The sequence below is a fragment of the Triturus cristatus genome, chromosome 6 (assembly GCF_964204655.1).
Source record: "Triturus cristatus chromosome 6, aTriCri1.1, whole genome shotgun sequence".
Taxonomy (NCBI): Eukaryota; Metazoa; Chordata; class Amphibia; order Caudata; family Salamandridae; genus Triturus; species Triturus cristatus.
The window spans coordinates 243,771,972-243,792,578 of NC_140589.1; the positions used below are offsets into that span (position 1 = coordinate 243,771,972).

At 42.7% G+C, this 20,607-nt stretch overlaps 1 protein-coding gene across 2 annotated transcripts in view; it reads right to left on the minus strand.

The window, feature by feature from the left end:
* Nucleotides 1-20,607, minus strand: part of KLHL29 (kelch like family member 29) — a 1,101,789-nt gene that overhangs the window by 433,164 nt on the left and 648,018 nt on the right. For both annotated transcript variants that reach the window (XM_085610611.1, XM_085610612.1), the window contains exon 6: nucleotides 12,757-13,299. In XM_085610611.1, coding sequence (XP_085466737.1) covers nucleotides 12,757-13,299 — 543 coding nt within the window. The remainder of the gene's footprint in view (nucleotides 1-12,756; nucleotides 13,300-20,607) is intronic.

The following is a 20,607-nucleotide window of genomic DNA, read 5'->3' on the forward strand; positions in this document are numbered from 1 at the left end:
TACCAAACTGTGCGGTCCTGGGTATATCACTGTACTTCACAGTGCCTGGTGTTCCTTGTGTGTCCAACCTGAAGGTACGACGAAGTAACTCAGTTCAGGATGTGCACTGTACAAGAAGGACACTAGTATGTGATTTAGAAAGGAATACTATTGCTTCGCATGGGTCAGTTATTCGGTGCAGATGTCAAACCGAAATCTTTCATGATTAACACAAGTCAACACTGTCAGGGCACAGAAATATTGTTGATTATTTCTGAGCTCTTGATAAAAAAAATCAAGTATTTTACTTAATGCCATTCACAACAGAGATATCATGTGATGCATTAAGTTGATACATTTAAAAAATATTTGAAGAAATACTTCCTCTGAATTTTAAAGGACCTTTATTATATTTTTACATTAGGTTTTTTGTTTAAATAGTTTTTAGTTTAAATGTTTTGATGGCTCAGCTCATAATTTGGCTCTTAAGCCCAAATCAAACCCATAGCTTGTCTCACTTCATTCATGTCCTCTGCACAACCATGTCTCCCTGCGGTAAATAAACTCTGCAGGCGCATCCAAGATCTGTGACCTGGTAAGTGAGATCATGTATAGCACCAACTGTGCCAAGTTTCTGGCTGCAGAAAAGGAAGTTATGGAGGTCCCTTCACCAGCAGCCGATACAGGATGTCCTGTCAGCACTATGGGATCCTTCACTCATTTAATTGTCCATATATTCTGAAGCCATAATTGCTTTACACATGATGGTGACCTTCACACCAATGCGGTCATGCACCTTCTCCGCTGATGTCATTTGCCCTATCCAAAATGGCCGCCTTATTATTGAACCAGAGAAAAAGCTTTTGAGCTAGACTCTCACCTAATTAATTAGCTCATCATTGTTCTCAATTGCACACAAAGTTGAGAAACGTGTGCACACAAACATAGTCCTGCCACATACAAAGAAAAATAATTAGAGGGAACACTGATAGCAAGTAGTTCGTACAACCGTGGAAGGGTAGACCAATAAAGGTGGTTAGATGTAAATAGAATCATTTACTTTCTGTTAAATGTATTTACGAAGGACATTACCAAATCCCCCTGTTCACCTGCAGGGGCAACCCTACTGACAAAGTAACATGACACACTTGAATTAGAAGTATCTTAGGAAAACCGATAAGGCACTACACAATATATGATCCTCAATGCGCATACATGGTTACGTTGCTCTTGCCTATCATTAGAGACGGCTCTCCCTGCCAATACCCTTAAGACCTCAGTGGGGTTTAAGAGCTCAGTGTTGCAATCCTAAAAAGCTGCCACATCTCCTTGGTTGCCAGCACTCCTCCAGGAAGCATAATAAAACAGTGAGAGAGATTACATATATTAACTGGAAAAGAAAACACACAACTGGTAAGCTCTGAAACAGCTCTAGCCATCTATGAAGTGGAAATGTTCCTATTAGGTTGTTATGTAGTCATTTTGTTATGTGCATTTGTACAGTGCGTTTCCACCACTTCAACAGTCTCATAGTGCTTTCATAACCATTGCATTCGTTGTGGTTCGGAGCTTCTAGTTGACTGTGGTCTAGTGGCGTCTGTGCATCGCAGTTGGTTATTGTTCGGCTTGGTTAGGAGTTGGTCCCTGTATGTGTTGAGTGGCTAGAGTAGAATGGATTAATATACGGATGTATAATGCAGTAAAATGTAAAGAGGTCACTGTTATGTCGTAGATCTGTATAGAGCATTACACGTGTGGATGTTCGTTGAAGGAAATTGTCAATTGTTCCTCCTGCTGGTGTCTTTGTTTTTCTATTGCATGAATTAGGGTGACTCTTACGCTCTCTAAATAGTACACTGTTAGTTGTTAGAGGTTAGTGACAGTCGCGCTTTATTATTAAAATTGTAGGCTTATGAACTGCAGAATAGGTGGGTTGTATGTCAGTACATTTCATCAGCCTCACAGTTAGTTTAAGTAGATCAAATGGCTTTATTTACAAGTTCACGTCCATGTTTGGTATTCACAAAATGTGGGTCTACAGTCATGAAAGGATTTACACACCCAATTTTAACTTCGGAAATCTTCAACCATTTTGTTGGAAAATTGTGTACATCTATAAACTGATGAAGTTGTGGATACTGACACACTTTCCCACACGCTATTACCATCCTGAATATGGCTATATACTTACTCCTATCAAATGTAGCAGTAAATCTGTGTCCATTGTGGGAATGGGGAATGAACACCCCAGAAGTAAGCGAGGGTATAGGGGAAGAGGTTTCTCCATTGGACTTTTCTTCATGTGACTTTTCACCATAGAGAAAAATGCCAGTGTTGTCTTTACACATGCCTAAGTGTACCCCATACATTTATACAAGTAAAAATGCTATTGCAATAATTCACACAAAAAATCCAGGTGCCCATCTTGGAATCTGTAAGAGCTTTGCTGGACTTCTTTGGATATCCCAAAAAAGGAGAAAAGTACTCTAAATTTAGGAAGAAGCAGAGTTTTTTTTTTATGTTGTTTGTTTTTATGTAATTTTTGAACTTATGGAGTCTGACTCACAAGCTATCAATTGTCTTCTCGACAGCCTTGCACCTGACATTTACTTATGTTCCCTCTTGCAGTGTTCTTACTGCCTAATCACTAGTGTTGAGCAAATATTACAGCTCCGCCAGAGGAGTTTTGCCCACGCCACGTTCCGATTAGAACGTGGCACTCCACGTTCCAATTGGAATGCAGAGTTCTGGCAAATCTCTGCTAACTATATATATTAGAATTGTGCCTGAGTTGCTGGATATCGATCCAGAAATGAACAGGTACGGACCACCAATGTCTTTAGAATTTCAATAAGGGTCCAAGAGCAAAGGGTTACTGCTTCATTATCAGTTTATTTGCATCACCAAAGTAAGTGCAGACAAGTGTCCGCCCCGGACGCGTTTCGATCGCATAAGCGATCTTGATCACCTATATATATAAATATATATATATGAAAAGACAATGTGCTCAGAAGCATCGAGTGAGCACTCCACAGCGCCCATACCATCCGGTTGTAAAGCCTCGTTGCAGCTCCCTTTGTGTGTTCCCAAAATTCAAGTCTGCCTCTGCCGACGCGTTTCGAGGCCAGTACGCCTCTTCATCATGGGCTGGCAAACAGACACTGAGCAATCGCCTCCATTTTAGCCATGTTTTATTTAATATACATCCCTCAGTGGGCGTGGCCAAATTTATCAGCACAACAGTGTGCTGGGAGATGTAGTCCATGTGGGGGTATAGTTATATCCTATCGTAGGTTCTGTGTCATATTGCCAATTTTTTACAGTCATTAAAATACCTTTAGTAGGAAGGGGAATATGTTCAAGGGAGCTTCGTAGCAGAAAGGCGCTGTGCTGCACGGGTGCGGAGTAATTCCATCCCACAGCCTCTTGTGTTGACGAGTGGTGCTCTTCTCCACGGCATGAGCGGCCGTGATTCAAATGAAAAGACAATGTGCTCAGAAGCATCGAGTGAGCACTCCACAGCGCCCATACCATCCGGTTGTAAAGCCTCGTTGCAGCTCCCTTTGTGTGTTCCCAAAATTCAAGTCTGCCTCTGCCGACGCGTTTCGAGGCCAGTACGCCTCTTCATCATGGGCTGGCAAACAGACACTGAGCAATCGCCTCCATTTTAGCCATGTTTTATTTAATATACATCCCTCAGTGGGCGTGGCCAAATTTATCAGCACAACAGTGTGCTGGGAGATGTAGTCCATGTGGGGGTATAGTTATATCCTATCGTAGGTTCTGTGTCATATTGCCATGATGAAGAGGCGTACTGGCCTCGAAACGCGTCGGCAGAGGCAGACTTGAATTTTGGGAACACACAAAGGGAGCTGCAACGAGGCTTTACAACCGGATGGTATGGGCGCTGTGGAGTGCTCACTCGATGCTTCTGAGCACATTGTCTTTTTATATATATATATATATATATATATATATTGTAACACAATCCCGATAATGACAGAGGCTGTCTATCCAGGCGGTCCGTGCTGGGGCAATCGGCAGCCCCAAATATGTAACGCCAGCCAATTTCAGATTCGAAATCAAAGCACGGACACCAAGGAGAATTGCAATGTGAGTCGGTTTAATCGCTGCAACCAAAACAACGCGTTTCAGCTTTCGCCTTGTTCACGTCAAGCGTTCAGTGATTCGAATAAAGTTTAAGTATCTTACAAAATGATTGACACAGAGGAAGGGCTACTCACAACACAAAGGTCAGGCTTAAGAAAAGTGGCAGCCATCTTGACACTGTAAAGATTAAATAAACATTAAATAAACAGTGCTGCTTCACAAACCATGTCAGAAGATTTGGACAGAAATAAAAGTCAAAATCCAAACCAGACAAACGAACAAATCAGCGCCCCAGTGGGCGTAACGCTTCAATCAATAATGGATTAAATATATCACATAATGTCCTAGATCCGTAATGTCTGCTAACAAATCAAGTTGCAAATATAGCCCAAGTGGGCCAGAGCAGCACCTAATTGTCCATGGAAATAAAGTATATACATAACAACATAATTACTTGAAATCCACAATGACCTGTTCTGTGCTTCGTGGCCACTTCCTAGAAAAATACAATAAAATGTGTCAAAATCTAAAATTACAATTAACAGCAATTACAAACAATTACTAAATGCACAAGACAAAGTCATTCTATTTAGTCTGCAGGTGTACAGATAATTCCTCACTGGAATTAAGCCCTCTCGGAGACATTGTATCAAAGTTCACTATGTATCTGGATTCAAGTTGTCTGAGCTGGAGTAGTTTATTACCACCCCGTATATTGTCAAAGACTGCATCAATTACTACCATCCTAAGTAATCCCTCATCCTGTTGATGTTGCTCAAAAAAGTGTCGGGCCACAGGGTACTGCCTGTTATTGTGGCGAATGGCCCTGACATGCTCAAGTACTCTCTTCTTAGCACGGTGGATAGTACTGCCTATGTATGCTTTTTTGCATGGGCATGTCAGGGCATACACACAGTACATAGTATTGCATGTGAGGGCTTTCCTGATCTTAAATTCCTCACTCATGCTGGCAAATTGTACTCCAATGCAGTCCGAGCTGTTTTTACATGCTTTGCAGTTCTTGCAACATCGGAAACCCGGGCGGCCGCCCGTATTGGGTTTAGGAGAGTCAGTAATGATGTTAGGGCTAAGCTCATCTCTGAGCGATTTACTTTTCTGAAAAGTGACTTGAGGATGGCTATTAAGATGTTTCTGCAAGTTACTATCAGTGAGCAGTACATGCCAGTATTTATTAAGAATATGGCGTACGTCTTGTGCTTGTCCTGAATATTTCGTAATAAAACGCAAATTATCAGGTTCCACTGAATGTTGACCAGGATGTAATAGGTCCCTACGTGACATCTTATCCACTCTCTTACAGGCCTCATTGATGGTTCTATTTTGATACCCTCTGTCCTTGAAACGTTGAATCATTATGTCTTTTTCCTTGAGGAAACTGTCTTCGGAGCTACAGTTGCGTTTCGCACGCAAGAGTTCCCCATAGGGAATACTGTACACTAGCTTAGGAGGGTGTGCACTGGATGCATTCAATATACTGTTCCCTGCAGTTTTTTTGCGATACAGATGAGTATGCATATATTGATCTTTGATTTCTACCACAATGTCAAGAAATTCCACAGAGGTCTTGCTGATGTTCGCAGTAAACACCAGATTGTAAGAATTGTTGTTAAGCTTCTTGACAAATGTAGTAGCAGAGTCAGCATCACCTTTCCAAATAAGGAAAATATCGTCAATATATCGGAGCCACAGGACACAGTTGGTAAATTCCGCCATTTGCGAGACCACCTGCTCCTCCCACCAGCCCATGACTAAATTAGCATAGCTGGGGGCGAAGCAGGTGCCCATGGCCGTGCCCTGTGACTGCCGATAAATGACGTCATCAAATAAGAAAAAGTTGCTCATTAGGCAGAACTCAATCATAGCCAAAATCATCTGGGAGTGATTAAGCAGGGAAATGGATCGGGTTTTAAGAAAATGTTTCACTGCCTCTAGACCAAGCTGGTGTTTAATGCTGGTATAGAGACTGCCCACATCCAATGTCACCAGGGTATAATCAGCCTCCCAGTGTATACCATCAATTGTAGTAAGAAAGTGTGTTGTGTCTCGTAAATATGCCGGTAAGCTAACTACAAAGGGTCGTAAGTAATGGTCGATGAAATGGGATGTGTTTTCTAACAGGGAGCCAATAGATGAAACAATCGGTCTCCCTGGAGGATTAGCAGGATCTTTATGTAACTTGGGAAGTAGGTATAAAACTGGGGTCCTGGGGTAGGGACATTTAAGATAGTTGAATTCTTCCCATTCTAATAGCCCCTTCTCTCTCCATTCCACCAACAATTCTCCATAGCTCCGATTAGATTGTGAGACTGCCCCTCTATTTGAGACTGAGTAACAAGCCCGGTCCGCCAATTGTTTATAGCCCTCACACAGATATGCAGCCTTATCCAAGACAACAACATTACCACCCTTATCCGATTGCCGGATAACGATAGTGTTATCAGCCGCAAGATTTTTTAAGGCTTTGATCTGATCACCACTGAGGTTTTTACTACTGGTAGGAATCTTACTATACCTCAATTTCTTTAGTTCCTTAAGAACACCCCTCTCAAAGACCTCAATGGCATCACATTCAATGTTAGGCAGAAAAACTGATTTTGGCTTGAAACAACTACCCGGATTGACATTAGGATCAATATCGTAATCTACCACATTAACATCAGGAATATCCACATCAGATTCAGACATAGAGGACAATGCATGCAAAACCTCAATATCATCAATGTTAAGATTACTCACAGGTACCCCAACATGCCTCAATTCCTGTTTGTTGTGTTTGGTGTCAAACCATTTCTTGAGTTTGAGTTTGCGAGAGAAATAAAATAGATCAATCCTAGTTTGTACAAAGTTGAAGTTGGAAGTAGGACAAAAGGACAAACCTAGGCCAAGAAGATCTCTCTCATCCTCCGATAGTACACGTTTGGAAAGATTAACCACAGTCATGGTTGCGTTGTTTTGCCCCTTGTCAGCATTCCCATTGGGCTTCCCATTTCTTTTCTTGCTCCTCTGTTTGGCCTGTTTGTTCCTCTTGTTTTTCCTCTCCCGCCTCGTCCTCTGCCTCTCTGCCCAGTTTGTTCCTGGTATTGTTCTGTCCGCCCTTGATTCAGCATCTGGAATTGGGCTAAAAAATTACTTGATTTTTTATGCACAGTTGGACCAGCATTACTCATGGCTCCTGAAGTGGATACATCCGACAGGTTACCGTCAGAGACATCACTCTCACTCATTTCCACAGCAGGTGTCGCCAATGGGAGGGAAATACCACCGTCTTTGTTGAAGAGATGATCGTATTTTTTATGAAAGGTTAAAGTACGGCCAGATTGATAATCTTTGTAATCCCTCAAAAACTTCCGTTGTTTTTTAGCCGTAATTTCTTCCTCCAACTTATCCATACGAAGTAACAGAGCCTTCACAAAGGTATCCAATGTGTCTTTCGCCACCAGTTTTTCCAGCTCACCATATACCACATCAATTTCGGCCAGTAATTTGCTCCGATCCTTTAGAGCAAATTTAACTAGGATGCGCATCATGGTAATTGAACACGCCGCCGAGTTGTTGGACCACTCTTCCAACATGTCTGGGTCGGGATCCTCATACGTTGGTATGGTAAAGATGCGCAGTCCACGTGGTACCCGGGCTACATCGATATATCTCTGCAGAGACTCCGCCTCCCACCACTTAGCCAGTTCCTTCTTATATAATTTCTCCAAATGTGTGTATAATTGCTGGATCTTAATTTCCTCAGTGATACTCGTCACTGGGTTCACTGTATCACCATTTGAAATGCCTTGTGCCTTAATCACTCCCAGATGATTTTGGCTATGATTGAGTTCTACCTAATGAACAACTTTTTCTTATTTGATGACGTCATTTATCGGCAGTCACAGGGCACGGCCATGGGCACCTGCTTCGCCCCCAGCTATGCTAATTTAGTCATGGGCTGGTGGGAGGAGCAGGTGGTCTCGCAAATGGCGGAATTTACCAACTGTGTCCTGTGGCTCCGATATATTGACGATATTTTCCTTATTTGGAAAGGTGATGCTGACTCTGCTACTACATTTGTCAAGAAGCTTAACAACAATTCTTACAATCTGGTGTTTACTGCGAACATCAGCAAGACCTCTGTGGAATTTCTTGACATTGTGGTAGAAATCAAAGATCAATATATGCATACTCATCTGTATCGCAAAAAAACTGCAGGGAACAGTATATTGAATGCATCCAGTGCACACCCTCCTAAGCTAGTGTACAGTATTCCCTATGGGGAACTCTTGCGTGCGAAACGCAACTGTAGCTCCGAAGACAGTTTCCTCAAGGAAAAAGACATAATGATTCAACGTTTCAAGGACAGAGGGTATCAAAATAGAACCATCAATGAGGCCTGTAAGAGAGTGGATAAGATGTCACGTAGGGACCTATTACATCCTGGTCAACATTCAGTGGAACCTGATAATTTGCGTTTTATTACGAAATATTCAGGACAAGCACAAGACGTACGCCATATTCTTAATAAATACTGGCATGTACTGCTCACTGATAGTAACTTGCAGAAACATCTTAATAGCCATCCTCAAGTCACTTTTCAGAAAAGTAAATCGCTCAGAGATGAGCTTAGCCCTAACATCATTACTGACTCTCCTAAACCCAATACGGGCGGCCGCCCGGGTTTCCGATGTTGCAAGAACTGCAAAGCATGTAAAAACAGCTCGGACTGCATTGGAGTACAATTTGCCAGCATGAGTGAGGAATTTAAGATCAGGAAAGCCCTCACATGCAATACTATGTACTGTGTGTATGCCCTGACATGCCCATGCAAAAAAGCATACATAGGCAGTACTATCCACCGTGCTAAGAAGAGAGTACTTGAGCATGTCAGGGCCATTCGCCACAATAACAGGCAGTACCCTGTGGCCCGACACTTTTTTGAGCAACATCAACAGGATGAGGGATTACTTAGGATGGTAGTAATTGATGCAGTCTTTGACAATATACGGGGTGGTAATAAACTACTCCAGCTCAGACAACTTGAATCCAGATACATAGTGAACTTTGATACAATGTCTCCGAGAGGGCTTAATTCCAGTGAGGAATTATCTGTACACCTGCAGACTAAATAGAATGACTTTGTCTTGTGCATTTAGTAATTGTTTGTAATTGCTGTTAATTGTAATTTTAGATTTTGACACATTTTATTGTATTTTTCTAGGAAGTGGCCACGAAGCACAGAACAGGTCATTGTGGATTTCAAGTAATTATGTTGTTATGTATATACTTTATTTCCATGGACAATTAGGTGCTGCTCTGGCCCACTTGGGCTATATTTGCAACTTGATTTGTTAGCAGACATTACGGATCTAGGACATTATGTGATATATTTAATCCATTATTGATTGAAGCGTTACGCCCACTGGGGCGCTGATTTGTTCGTTTGTCTGGTTTGGATTTTGACTTTTATTTCTGTCCAAATCTTCTGACATGGTTTGTGAAGCAGCACTGTTTATTTAATGTTTATTTAATCTTTACAGTGTCAAGATGGCTGCCACTTTTCTTAAGCCTGACCTTTGTGTTGTGAGTAGCCCTTCCTCTGTGTCAATCATTTTGTAAGATACTTAAACTTTATTCGAATCACTGAACGCTTGACGTGAACAAGGCGAAAGCTGAAACGCGTTGTTTTGGTTGCAGCGATTAAACCGACTCACATTGCAATTCTCCTTGGTGTCCGTGCTTTGATTTCGAATCTGAAATTGGCTGGCGTTATATATATATATATATATATATTTCTTTATTCGGGTGCAACGCATCCATTAAAGATACAGTCGAGCATGCGTACAAAAGAGAGAAAAATACATCACATGACAAGTATAAAAAAAGGTTCAAACAGCTAAAACATCATAAAAAGTTTAAAACAATACAAATTGTCTAGTGGACAGGGGTATGCACACCTTTAGTAGTAGAAATCTTAAATGCAGCACAAGAAGGCAAGGAGGATAGAGTACATTTATGAAAGTACATCTCGAATGATAACACAGATTAAAGAAACCCTGCTTACAACAATAATAACAGGTCTCTATGGGGTCCCAGAAGATTCTAACACGGTAAAACATTCTGGAAGATATTATAATTATGATTATAAACAGGGTATATTGAAAGGTGTAACTTTCTTTCGTTTGATAAATTGAGAAGACTTGACCTATTGCAAACCAAACAGCACTCAAATGTGTGTCATTTGAAGGGAAGGATGGGAGTGGGAAATACACGGAACAGGAATGTGACTCTTGTACAGGACTGTTGTATTAGGTGATGCACACGGCTTTAGTTTGCATAAAATGTTCCATACATCCTATCACTGGTTGTTGTGGAAACCTTTTGAAAACATTAAGGACAAAACATCTATTGACAAATTTGTGAAAAAGAGGTAAGCAGATCCCTGGCCTGTTGCCAGCACAATGAGATCGCAAGCTCTAAGGAGAACAGATAGCTATACTGGAAACATGTCTTAAGAGTGGCAAGGACATTGGTTATCTACACATTTAGATATGGCCCCCAAAACACTCAATGTCAACCTAATGTTGAATTAAACCAGATCTCATAACATGGACAATCAATGAAGGGCATCTTTGCAAAGGTAGGACACTTCCAACCACACTGTGAAGCTTCTGCAGATCTTATCACACAATACTGAACAGTTTGGAAATGGTTCACAATATTATGCTATAATTGATATGACAGAATGAAAAGTTTATCGACAGAGTCTAAATGAGTGCATAGCAAACACCGAGACTTAGAAGAGATTTTTCTCACTCTGGGTGTCACACGATAATGACTCACAAATCCCTGCAAGACGCGGCTGTCAAACTGGGCATCAAGACTTTGAGTCACAAATGTAATAAGATGGATAGTGATGTCTTCTGAGGTGCTGGTTATAATTAGGCCAGCTATGTCTAAAATGAGGAAGTCTCACACAAGCTCTGCCGTCCTCACTTTCAGCGGCTGCATGGCATCATGCTGTGCTCCCTATCCTTTTCTCAGAGCAGGCTGTCTGATATTTAAAAGGCGAGGAATCAATTGGGCTTACAGATGAGAATCAGTGGGAGAAGAAGTCGATACACTGACTCATATTCCTGGTCACACTGTAGTACAGTATTAGTGTGCCAATATGCATTTTTAACACTTGCTCTTATATAGTGCATACACTATGAATGATTATATTTAGCACGAGAGGGTATATAGATTGGAAGAATACAAAAACAATAAAATGTCCTTGGGGCATACCATATTGAAAAGAAAAGAGGACATGGTCAGGACTAAAAAAAAATGTACAACATTCTTTTCTTCTGTCTACTTAATTAAAGAATAGTTACATCTGCTTTCCAAATGAAAACCATACTATAGATGCACAACATGCTCGTGAAATATTACCCACATTTTTAGACCGTTGATAAGATGAGCGGTATAAAGTAGTGAGATATTATGAACATTCTAAGAGTTATTGGGGCATAATTGCTAGAACCATTATTTTTGTTGGTCTCCTCCAGCAGCACACAATTAAGTAGAGGTATGCAGCATTACCGGGCCATCATCTGATATTAATGGGGCTTCTCCCTTTAATGATATGAAATGTTTATAATGCTGTACATAAAGGAAAATTTTACTGGACATTTTTACTCTCAAGAGAATTGCTGGACGGATCTGAATAATCCTTAAATTTCAGGCAAAATACAGTTGTTCCTACTGTAAGCAGGAAACCAAATGCAAAACCTGTTTGTCTATATTTAAACATATTATTGGGCCAAATATTCTTCATGAAAATCTCTGCTGTGATTGTCAAATGATGTGCATGTGAACATAAATAGACCGGTCATAGATTTGTCACCCCTTTTTTGCAGTGGTTTCATAATCCATTTTTGTTCCAAAGAAAAACATCTTTTTGATTTGGGAACATTTGTGTGCTACATTCACTAAAAGAAAAGGAAAGAAATGGTGCAAAAATTGATTTGTTCAACCTTTTCTGCACCACTGTTTGGCCCTGCATCTCCTCCTCCCACTCTGTGACAAGAATATGGAGAGTGACTGAGAAAATTTGGAAACAAACTCAAATACATAATCTCATTCACTGGAAAGTTCATGATCAAGATCGGGGTAGACTTCTCCCACATTGTATGGCTTTTATCTGCCACTGTTCAGAATTGTGACGAGTGTAGAACATTCTCTGGGCCTGCTGTGAGAAAAGAAAGGCTTCAGGGGATGCATTATTGAACCTGTCGTTAAGAAGTCAGTCGGACAGAAAGTCATTGTACAACCAATGTAACTCACCGACAATCTTATTAAAAGTTTAAGGCACCTAATATCTCGTCCTTCAAATGTGCAACTCAAGATTCTGCTGATGGAAGACTGCACGGGTCCATGAACAACGTATTTACAAGGTAGACTGTATTTTTCTTTCATGCTTTTAAAAAAATCTTTCATTCATAAACGCTTCATCATGACTATAGCGGTGAGGATGATGGCAGACGGACATGTCACTAAAGAGAACATCTTTCATTGCGTTTTCCATGCTGCCTCTAAGGTTCAACACAATGATTTATTTTCGCGATGAGATAACCATTAAAATACAGCCACAAAGTGATAAGAAAGCTTAGGACGCCTTACCTTTTGGATGCCAAGGGTCTGTGAACTCGTACTTCCCCATTCCAATTGTCCGTAACATTTGCACCCCATTTGCAGTGTCCTGGTTGGTAGGAAGCTGTGGATTGGCCTGGCCATTGGTAGCTGGAACACTATTGGGTAAAGCAGCAGAAGGCAGAGCAGGTGGTGGTGGAGGAAGTAGGGGGCATACCATATGACCATTCCCTACAGAAGAATGTCCTGGATGAGGCACCTGTCCAATGCAACCCAACGACGACACCGCAATTGGTTGGCTATTCCTGTACATAGGCTGGCTTTGCAGGTTAACAACCATATTACCCAGTGGTTGCGAAGGTGGCTGCTGATGCTGTTGCTGCAGCTGATAATGAGAAGTTATTATTGGAAGTTGTGGGGCAACGTGAGGAGGAAGTGCCGGTGTGACTCCAATGACTGGTGCCTGTACGTTCACTGCTTGGCTGTAGATTGGAGGTTGAGCCATGCCATATGAATGAGCTATAAGCGGAGGTAGACTCCCTGCACACACTGTCGTGGACCACGGTGATAAACCTGGTTTAAGGACAAGAAAACAGCATTAGGAATGCTGACATTTTTATATTTCCGTTTACAAAGAGAAGGAGTGATATATCCTCTATCTAAAGTCAGGGGCCTGAAATTCTAAGGCAGTGCACCTATCCAATCCTAGGCATTTGTCAAATACAGGACTTCTAGGGAATTGAGGGAGGAAGCTACAAGTTTTCTTACCAAATAATTATTTCCCCCATAGGTCGTAAAACATCTCAAATGACATAGCGAATTTTAAATGCAATGATTTTCATTCTGCCTCAGAGGGGAACTGAAAATAGTGGGACCAGTCCAGTAGACTGGGTCAGTCCCTGGACAGGTGGGCTGCCACCTCCCTACCACGTTTCCTTGTCTTAAATAAATCTATGGGTCTTGTGGTGATTTCAACTCCCCTGCTTACCAATCTCATTTTATAGGTCAAGGAACATAATAAACACCATACTATGATAAGTTCTAGTACATGGCCACCTATTGCTTAATCAAACAGTGTTAATTGAAGCCCTCGGTCCTCCAGGTCCAAAATGGCTCCATGGGGTCAGATAATTACAATGGTGAAAGGTACCCACAGCTTTCATAATAATGAGTTTAACCTCTTGGCACACTAATCAGTGTTGCAAAACAAGATGACTGATCTAGACAATCTGCATGGACAAATTGTAGCCTTACATATGGGTCAGGTTTTAGAGGGCTAAAAAGTTACCCCTGAAGGTCTGATAAGATCTGGATGGAAAAAGCAAAAAACATCACTGTTAAGGGGAAATGAGTAGATCCTAAATACATTACTCTGGGTATTACCCACCAAAATAAAAATGTTTTTGGTTATTGTGGTCAGATATGCATAGAAACATTAAAAACATTCCAATGTTGCTTAACGCGTTCATTTTCAATGTTCTCTTTCTAGCTTTCTCATTCCCTTTAGCATTGCTCACATCAGTTATCCACTGTATTAAAATAGCCTTTCGATAAGAGAGGAATAAAGTTTGTTTTGTGTTGGAGAATATCACCATTCTTCAACTTCTCTCTTATTCTTGTTACTTGGTGGAAACCTAGAGGGGCATTCGCAGCGAAAATAACGTTGATGGGATATATTTGACTAATAAATCAGGTACATAAAATGAAGCTCTTTTGCTATCTCATTTTGAGGTTGTATTTATTGACAATGCTGTTGAGTTGGAAGCATTTTAATAATATCTAATTTGAATGAAGATCGCTAGTCATTTCTTCTATACTTCTTGATATGGCTTTTATTCACGGTATCAACCACCATCATCTAAGGAGAAATCCCATTATTTATTTATTTGAAGAGTTTTATATAGCGCTAACTAGACCCGGAGGAATCAGAGCACTTTACATGGATGTGGAGTAAGAAAACAGTTGTACTTATTACATCGGTAACAAGAGAACAAATAACACAAAAACAAGTCCCATGGAGCATAAAGGGTAGTCGGGGAGGCGAACTGAGCCAGAAGCTCGAAATCAGTCCAAGTCAGGCATACCGGCCATGGAGAAGGTTATACATCAGGGGACCCTCCAAAGTCAAAGTCAACGAACCCACAGCCCAGTTGGGGTCATGGAATCCACAGCATCTGGGGCCGGACTCGCTCTCCGCGCCGGAGCACCTTGGCTGTAGAGAGGGCCAGATGAAGGGGGCAAAAAGGATGTCTCGCAGTGACCATCCTTGCTGAAAGGGAGTAGGCATCACGAAGAGGGGGATGGGGGGGTTGACGTGATGCAAAAGACAGGCTGGTGAGCCCAACACATAGACAGCCGCATGCGGCGATCTTTGTAACCGGTCGACGCCGTCAAGATGGAGCACCCAGGTATTGGTCAACATATACCTCCAGCACAAAATGGAGGAAATTTCAGATCCACAAAAACCCAATCAAAAAATCGTTAAGGAAACCAACCTCTGGGAGCTGGACTGGATGGGGAGGCAGCCATGGGGTCGGGAGGGCGGAAGACAGGAAATCTCCGTTCTCACTCTGTTCGTCAAGGAAAATGCTCGGGGACACAAGGGCAGCAGCGTCGCGACATTCACTTGCTGCTTTGTCAGGGGCAAATGACTTTGTCGCCCAGGCAGCAGCCCCAGAAGGCGAGGGAAGTGGAAGTCGTAGAGTGATGCCGAGCAACCGAGGCCATGCCCGGAAGGTAGGTGATGGCCGGAGCGGTGATCCCCAGCTCATCTCCTCTCAGCTACATAGGCAGCTCAACCGTGCATCGGCCACAAGGGCAGCAGCGTTGCAGCATTCCCTTGCTGTATTGTCAGGGGAAAGCGACTCTGGCACCCAGGCAGCCGCCCCGGAATGCGAGGGAAGAGGAAGTCGTAGAGGGATGCTGAGCAACCGTAGCCGTGCCCGGAAGGTAGGTGATGGCCGGAGGGGTGATCCCAGCTCATCTCCTCTCAGCTACATAGACAGCTCAGCCATGTTGTTTGGGCTCCATTAGCGCCAGACTTTCCTGGTTACTCAGTAGGTGCTGTAGCCGGCCTCAAATTCAATCGGGGTTGGAGAATCGCAGGAACGCTGTTCACAGATCTCGGGGTGTAGGTGATCCGAAGGGGGGTTATTCCCAGGGATTTATGCCAAAAGGCAATCCCTAGCCAGGGAGCTCCTGGCCAGAGCTCCTTACCCGTCGGCCATCTTGGCTTAAGAGGAAAAAGAATTATCTCTGTATGGAGGTTAATAAGCAGTGAAGAACATCCCCCTAAACAACTCCAGCATTGTGCTCTTTTACTAATACTCCATTTTGACTCCAGCAAGGAAACCTTCCTAATTTAATATACCAATAACTGTTTATGCCATGCTTAAATAACAAATGTAGTTTCTTTTTTCTTATACCCCTAACGAAATATGACAAGACTAGAAGCCAGGACTTGATAAAAAGCAAATTAATGTATTAAGAAAGACTAAGAAGTGTTAGACATACCTACAAACCTATTTGGGAAATGGGTGGACAGTACGTTTTGGGATTGGGGCAAGGTCATTTGCAAATGATTGGCCCAGGTCTTTAATGGTATAACACCTGACAGAAGGGAAAGTGGACTGAAGTAGTTATCAGTGGCTTAGGTTAATTCACCCATTCCATCCACCCTATCTGTGCTGCTTGACAACACATGACTATTGGGACCAGCCAGCTACCAATCATGTGGTGGTAGATGCCATCAGTGACAGCAGCACCTGTCCACATAGCAAACAAATGATAAAGCCTGAGCCCCAGGAACCATGGGCTAACGTTCATTTACCAGGAATCTCTAAGAGTATTAAGTTAATTTATCTTTTTTGATTTATTCACTGGATGGGGTAGATGGCTGTTAAGTATATTGTTAAAGTACCGTTCTCTTGAATTGGGTCCAACTTTCGGGTGGCTGTCATGCATAACTGTATTTTTCTCAGGTCAGGATTTAAGCTCCTTCAATGTAAAGACAGATAAATGTACAGATATGTAGAGAGAGACAGATTCATAGTTTCTTTTATTAAATGTTAGTCTCTAAAGCTCTTGTGAAATTGTAATTTTATGACCCACGTTATAAAAATGAATACAAGAAATACATAACATTCCACAGTTTTACAAAGGCTGAAACCAGGGAATAAAACATAGGACCACCTACATTTCCCAGTTTGAAAGGGTAAACCTGGAGAGCAAAAGTAAACTTAGAGTGAAACAAATTAGAGCCAACATCCTATTGAGAGTCAGCATAAGGGGCTTAGCTAAAAGATCCAAGGGCCCACATGCTAACAATTATGTGTTAGTATGAGAAAGTGGGTTATTAATTTGGAAAGGGAGTGCCTTTAAGCAACTTATATTAACATGCTTCTTAGGTCACAACACAATCTGAAGGTTAACTGTGCTCAACCACTAGAAGCTGTGCAGAAACAGTAGGCAATTCCACAGAGAAAGATCAAACATTTCTAACAATTTGAAAGTTGAGAAAACAACACAATAAAATTCCCACACCAATGTAGCAAAATACAGAAAACAACGATAAGCAAATAAGCAAGAATACACCAAAATTACCAAAATCAGATATGGAGAACCAGATATATGATTGTTAAATTTTGTGAAGCAAAATGTGTTAGGAAAACACAAAGCTTAGTTTGATGTTGACTGGGTTTTGGCATGATTTTAAGCTGGTTCTGATGGGGTGTGCGGTGGTTGATGTTTGCTGAGCAGGTTACATTGGTCATAGTTTTTACCTTGAGACTAAACCTTTTTCCTAATGCACCAAATCTCGCGTGGGTCAAAGCAAGCAGGTGAAGCTGGTGAGGATCCCTTGTAAACGGATACGCTGTCATCATATGGTTGGCTTTGACACTGAAAGTTCAGAGATGCATGGGGAGTGAAGCAAAGCCGGGCTACAAGTTGGCCGCTCCTTGAGAGGGCTCTGCTGGTCGAACCACAACCAGTCACTTATCTACTGATCTGCAGACTGGAACTGGAGCCTCTTTTGCGGTCAACATGGGCAAACATGATGCAGACCAGCAGAAGGTCTCCTTTGAGGGCAGATGCTTAACGTGCCTTACTGAATAAGAACCACCTACAAACAAGGCTTCCAATTGCTCTAGGGACGACACTCCAACAAACATTTATCCCAAGGCACTTCTGACATTTTTGTCAATCTGGATACTCTCACCTCCAGCTTGGACCAAATGAAACACATAAGCAGGAATACAGGCTTGACCACTTAGAAATTAGGGCCTCAAAAACTGATGTTGCACAAGTCGAGTCCAAGGAACATCTGCTGAGAAAGGATAAGGCCCTGGAGGTAATTAAGGCTAAAAGTTAAGATTTGGAGGCGAGGTCACAATGGAGCAACCACCGGATTATAGGACTCCCAGAATCCACTGCCATCAACAAAAAGGAGGACTTTGTGGAAGCCTTCCTTCATAAACTCTTTGGTGAAGTCCTGTACCCAGTCTTCATAGTGGAGTGGGCACATCGCTCATTGGGATCGTGTCTCCCTCCAGGGGCTCCTCCATGCCCCATTGTAACAAAATTGTTGAATTACAGAGTCTGTCGCTTTACTTACCTCTTTTCCACAGAGGATGCTCCCTATGGTACTGCTATGCCCAACCCCAAAGCCCCCTCCTTAGAACGCCTTGAACTCCACCACGTGCCTTACATAGAATATCTGTGGCCTGATCGACCGTAGTAAAGCTAGCTTAGTACATGCGTACCTCAACAGACATCAAGTAGACATTTGTTTAGTCCAGAAACTGCACACACTGGTGCGGGGAGACGCACACCTCCCTTTATTCCAATGATGCTAGAGGAGCCGCCATACTTCTGCGTATGGGACTGCAGTTTCGGACAAGGCATGTAATCCGCACTGAGGGTGGCAGATATGTGCTGCTTCCCGGAGCTCTGCAACGTTGACCAGTTACATTAGCTGCTATTTATGGTCCTAATACTGATGACCCTTGCTTTTGCTCCAAGATATGGTGACTAATTTCTGGTCTTGGACCAGGGCTATTATATGGGGAGGTGACTTCAACGTTGCATTAGACGACCAACTCAACAGGTTCGGTAAATCCAGATGCCCAGTCCCCCATGCTGCACTGACACCTAACCCCATCATACATGATAACTACCTACAGGACATCTGGCGGTACATGCATGCTACACAAACAGAGGGCACCTGTAGTGCAGCCCACCACAATGAATGGTCCAGGATGGACTATTGGTTAGTATCGCAGATACTCCGACTTGGTTCACGCAAGTGTCATACCTACCTCACACCTTCCCGACTATGCCCCTGTCATGCTGGAGCTACTGTTCCCTCAATCGACCCCGTGCCTTTACTTGGCACCTGTCCTCTGGAGAGCTATGCAATGCTGCATTCCGTGAAGAGATCTGTGCAGAAATAACAAAGTTCTATAAACACAATGATGTCTCTGTCGATTCTTCATCAACACTTTGGGAGGCCTTCAAAGTGGTCATTTGCAGCATGCGTATTGCAGAGCAATCTGGGGTCCTGCACTCCTAGAATAAGAAATCCAAGCCTTAGAACAGGAACATTTCAGCCTGCACTGGGTGTCCATGCTGGCTGATATCTGGGACAGACGAGCGGACTTCTCTTTGGAGGCCACCTGCGAAACCTATTACCTCGAAAGAGAGGCATAGACTTGCTGCTACGGAGAAGGAAACTGCCTGGTCAGGACATTTGTTGGCTTATTATGCAAGCCACAGGCCTCTACATGTGGTTGACCTGCTGTATGGGCAGCAGGTCCTCAAATCCACCCCCAGAGCCCTACTAGATACCAGGACCTCCTTTCATGCCAGGCTATGCTATACATTGCCTCACCAGTACACCCAGAAAGTGTTTTAACAGCACATTTAGATGTGATACAACTAATCTAGCTAGACCACACTCACCGGGAGTACCTCTATTCACCTATCACGGTGGAGGACCTTAGCAGGTTATACATGGGCTTCCAGGTGACAAGGCAGTAGGCCTAGATGGCCCGACAACTGATTTTTACAAAGAATTTGCTCCAATATTCACACCCTACCTGTTAGCAGTGTTCGAAGAATTGTTAGAGAAAGGCATCCTCCTTCCGTCTCTCAGGGAAGCGGTCATAGTGACAATCCTCAAACCTGATAAACCAGCACAATATTACAATTCCTATAGGCCGTTGTGTATTATAAACATGGATAACAAGGTCTTGGCCAAGATCCTGGCTAATCTCCTTCTCCTTTTGCTGTCCTAGATGGTTAGGCTAGATCAATACGGGTTCATCCAGGAACGTTCGACTATCCTCAATCTGTGCATCATCTTTGCAACAATGCACCACCTAGACCCCCCAGGTGCACGCTGTCACTGCCTTCCTTGATGCCACAAAGGCCTTAGACTACTTTGAGTGGACTTGCCTATCCGCGTTATTGGTGCAAATGTGCCTAAGCTTCAAATTCTTTCATCAGATACAGCTCCTATACACCTCTCCCACTGCCCACATGTAGCTTAACTGAATATTCTCACACCCATTCCCGGTGACCAGTGGAACACGAAAGGGATGCCCACTCTCGCCCATCCTTTTTGCCATAGCGATGGAGCCATTGGCAGCCCAGCTCAGGCAACATCAAGCCCACGTGGCCTCTGTTTTTCCTCCAGGGGACTGGTGGTCTCCCTGTATGCTGATGATATCACCCTTTACATTCCTAACCCGCAGATGAACCTGGCCCCACTGACTCACAAAATAATTATTTTTGGTGGCTACTAAGGTTTTTCAATTAACAGGTTTAAATCTATATTAGTTCCCTTACTGATGGTACATAGCACGTCCTTGTGGAATATCC